Source organism: Humulus lupulus, chromosome 7 (genome assembly GCF_963169125.1).
Source record: "Humulus lupulus chromosome 7, drHumLupu1.1, whole genome shotgun sequence".
Lineage (NCBI taxonomy): Eukaryota > Viridiplantae > Streptophyta > Magnoliopsida > Rosales > Cannabaceae > Humulus > Humulus lupulus.
The window spans coordinates 12165808-12170591 of record NC_084799.1 but is presented as its reverse complement, the minus strand read 5'-3'; the positions used below and the strand labels follow the sequence as shown (position 1 = coordinate 12170591).

The window sequence follows — 4784 nt, the reverse complement described above, 5'->3', positions numbered from 1 at the left end:
CATAACCGTAATATATAATCCCGTCAATAATGAGTAAACATAGGCTTCCGGACCTATTCGTAGCCTTCGGGACGTGGAATCCTACTAAACCGGGTAGTAGGATCGATCTCGAGCCCTTAGGTTTAATTTCCCATCACTCAAATCCCATTTTCCCCAAAAAATCCTTTTAAGCGCTGCGACCCCAAGCCCCCGAGCCGAGACCCGCCTAAGACAGAGGCCCCTGCCCCTTTCTGCCTATGCCTCGCGTCGCGGCATGCCTACCAGGCGCCACTACCCTAATTGCCCGGCAGCCAATCCTCCACCTTCATCAAGCCTAAGCTGCGGCGCCCAAGAACATGGTCGCGGCCTGACCTCGAACCCAGCCATTTCCTCCGTTTTCCTCATTTTAAAACCCTCCATAAACCTATCCAAACATATCCAAATTCCAAAAACAAAGTTTCCAATCAATTCCATGGCCCAAAACCATCAAAACCCAAGTTCCAAAAAATTCAAAAACATCAAACGTAAAATCCACTCTTAAAGACTCAAAAAACTCAAAACTTAAAGTTTGGATTACCTCCAATTAATTCGTTTCCCAGCTAAATCCTCTGGCTATTAAGCTTCTAATCTTCCCTAGAATCGTTATGACTCTAACCTTGCTTAAATCCTAGTCCTAAAACTCGAGTTTCCTTTGAAAATGCTAACAGGCATTAAATGAACGAACAAGAAAGAGAAAGAGAATAATGAACGCACTTTTTTTTCTGACAGGCTACTTCGAGCTTAAGTAACCTTAAATATAATCCAAGGCTTGGGGTCCCAAAAAAATCCCAAGGGTAAAATAGTCATAATCCCCAAAATTTCCTCCTGATCTCACTAACTCCAAATATATCATCAAATATTTATTCCCATGACCCAATAACCCAATAATGTACTAAATATCCAATATACCCCTTGACTCACACCGAGTCAAGTATGGGTCCCGTTGTGACTTTCCCACTAGCTTGCTCCCTAGGATCTTCTCGTGCACAGTAACCCAAGTATATCCACATAATGAATCGGTCCCACACATATATCACATATACGCCAAATATACTCATAACAGGCCAAATTACAAAAATTGCCATTTTAAACAGAAATAGGCCCACATGCATATTTAATACACCTAAACATGCATATCAAGTCATATTATAATATAACTCACATAATCATATAATGATACACATATATATCACATAATCACATAATTCCCATAAATTGCCATCCGACCCCCTAATCAAGGCCCTAGGCCTTATTAGGTAATTTGGGACGTTATAACTTCCTCCTAATCAAGTGGTTGTTGGTAATAAGTGGGTTTTCAAGACAAATTTCAATCCAGATGGCACCATTCAAAAGCACAAGGCTTGTTTAGTGGAAAAAGGATTTCATCAAACCCCCGGTGTCGATTTCTATGAAACATACAACCCTGTTATAAAGCCAGCCACCATCTGCATTGTCTCAGTAGCTGTTGTTCACTTTGGTTAGGACATCAAACAACTTGATGTGAATAACAAGTTTCTCAATGGTCATTTAAAAGAAACAGTGTTTATGTAACAACCCCAAGGCTTCATTAGTAGCACTCAACGAGCTTAGTTTGATAGGCTCCAGTCTTCTTTACTAGCATGGGTTTTCACAAATTCCAAGTCTAATGTTTCTCTGTTCATTTATCATCATCAATCTCAGCTTTTGTTTCTTCTAGTATATGTTGATGACTTTTGGATTACAGGCATAAGTCCTACCTTGATTCAAAAGCTGGTTGATGATTTGAATGGTCTATTTGCCTTAAAGAAACTTGGTTCCCTTCACTATTTCTTGGGCATTGAAGCTTATTGTGATTCAACAGGTTTATACTTGTCTTAATCCAAGTACGTTTCTGATCTTCTACATTGGATCAACATGGTTGGAGCTAAAGGTTGTACAACTCTTGTAGCCCCATGACAAACCTTGTCTCAGAGTGAAGGGGAATTGTTGGAGGAACCAGCTATGTATCACAGCACGATTGCAGCTCTGCAATATTTGACAATCACTCATCCCGATATAGCCAACATTGTGTCTAAACTGAGTCAGTTTCTACAGGCACCTAATGTGACTCATTGGCAGGCATGTAAGAGGGTTCTAAGGTACCTGAAGCACACCATAACACATGGTATTAGTTTTAGACATGGTTCCACTAACACACTCTCGTTATAGGGGTATGCCGATGCTGATTGGGCAAGCTGCCCCGATGACCGTAAATCCACAAGAGCATATTGCATGTTCTTAGGCTCTTACTTAGTTTCTTGGAGCTCGAATAAGCAACATGTCATTGCTCGATCAAGCACCGAGTCAGAGTATCGAGCCTTGGCAAATGCAGCTGCTGAAATGGCTTGGCTTAAAGCTTTGTTGAGAGAAATCCACATACCTATACAACATCCTCCAGTGATTTGGTGCGACAATATTGGAGCTGCCTCACTAGCTGCCAATCCTATGTATCATGCCACAATGAAGCACATTGAAATAGATGTGCATTTCATAAGAGACATGGTGCTGTAAAATGAAGTGGATGTTCGGTATGTACCAACACAAGAGCAAGTTTTTGATGTACTTACAAAGGGTCTAAGTGTTGACAGATTCCTTAAGTTTAGGGACAAGCTCAAGGTTGTAAATTCTCATTTTCGCTAGAGGGGGAATGTTGAGTGAGTTAGTGGGATCTATTAGGAATCTGTTAGAATGGTTTTGTAATTGCCCGAGATACTCGGTGTGCTATTATAAATTAGTTCAGCTCACCCTTTGTAATACTTGGTCTATAAATAATACATAACAACTTTCTCTCTGTTAGTTATCACATAACAGAGAGTTTTCACTTAAATCAATATTGCATTGAATTGGAGCCAAACCAGCTTGAACTAGAGCCAATGTTTTTGGACATGGAGCCAGCATCTCTGATCCAATTCAGCTTGAACTAGAGCCAGTGTTTTTGGACATGGAGCCAGCATCTCTGATCCAATTCATCTTCCGAATCCCCCTACTCTAGATCGACCTGCCTTTGAGATGCAAATAATCCCAACTTCATGGACAATGAAGATCATCCAGGGTTGATTCTTGCTTCTCCACCTCTCACAGACACCAATTTTCAGCAATGGGCCCGTGATTTCAAGCTTTTTGTTGGAGCTAAGAACAAATTCAACTTCCTTAATGATTCTATACCCCAACCTCCATCTAACCATCACTTATTTGATTCTTGGAACAGCTGCAACCAAATGGTTATGTCATGGATAATACACTTTGTTTCACAAGAGATCAAAAGCAGCATTATGTTTCTTGATACAGTTGCTGCCATGTGGTTCGAACTCAACACAAGATTCAACCAAGGAAATGGCCCTCGCATCTTTGAGCTTCGGCAAACTCTCATCACTTTTCATCAAGGGAATGATTCCGTTATTGCTTACTTCACCAAGCTCAAGGAGATTTGGGATAAAATCAATGAGATCCAACCACGCACACCATGTACTTGTGCTGCTGCCGCTGACAATCTTGATTTCCAAAATCTTGAGCATGTCTTGCAATTCTTCACAGGCCTTAATGAGTCATACCATGCTATTCGAGCCCAGGTACTTTTCATTGATCCTTTTCCTTCAATTTCTAAAGTTTTTTCTACCATTGTGCAAGAAGAGCGTCAAAGAAAATTGAAGCCCTCGACTACTACAACATTGATTGTTGCATTCACACACACCATCACTCATTCTAATCCACCTACACTTTCGCACTCAAGAACTAAGAAGATGCAACCCACATGCTCTCATTGCCAAAAACTAGACCACTTCAAGGAAAAATGTTATTTCATTCATGGTTTTCCCCCTGGATATAGCAGTAGGAATACCACTATTGAGGACATAGACAATAGTAATTCAACAACTACTTCCACTATTGAGACATCATCACCCATTCCTACTGTTGAGACACATGAGCAGCCACCAAAAGCTTCCAAAATTGGTCGTCAAATAACTCGACCATCATATATTCGAGGCTATGTTTGTGAGTATTCTATAGCTCATCCTCTCACAAATTTCATACCATATGATAAATTTAAACCTCATTTTGGGAATGCTATCTTAGCTGCCCATACCCTCACCGAACCTACTAGCTATACTCAAGCTTCAAAAACACATGAATGACAAAATGGTAAGAAACATCACAAATTAAAGACAAATGTTACAGAACCTCTCTTCCGACAACAACCCCATAAGTGCCTGCTACAATAAACTTTAAAGTCAATCCCTCTCGGCCAGGGCGCGCTAGTCACATAACCAAGCCAATGGCTGCACTCGAGCCGAAAGGAAAGGAGAAGAAAGCAAAAACCCTAGTTCTAGGGTTTTGTAACTCTTGTTTCGTATAGTATATATACATGACATGGCACCATACTTCTATTTTGCTAGATAAATAATATATATCTTCACAACAAAAAATGATATATGTAACATAATTTTGAAATTTGAATAGTCGTATAATTAAGTCCTGGGCGGATATAGATCTTTAATTCATGCATGTATAGCTTTAATTAATGAATCAGTATTTATTCAAATAAATATATATTTATATATATATATATGACAATTCATTCGTGGTTAGGCATCTAAGTTCTTTGAACTTGAGGTTCTTGTCGGTAAGTACCTTCTTGGTGGTTTAGATTCATTTCTTTTTCATCTCCTTCTTTTAGAATACTCACCTCTCTATTAATAGTTTTTAGGAGTGTTCCAAAATCCCGTCCTTGTTCTCGCATCCCGGTATTT

General features: G+C 39.7%; 1 protein-coding gene across 1 annotated transcript; it reads left to right on the top strand.

Annotated features, from left to right (window-relative positions):
• The first annotated feature begins 3065 nt into the window (after nt 1-3065).
• On the top strand, nt 3066-4169 carry LOC133791383 (uncharacterized). The gene has a single exon (XM_062229313.1). It carries the CDS (start codon nt 3066-3068, stop codon nt 4167-4169), a length of 1104 nt encoding a protein of 367 aa, XP_062085297.1.
• The last annotated feature ends 615 nt before the right edge of the window (nt 4170-4784 follow it).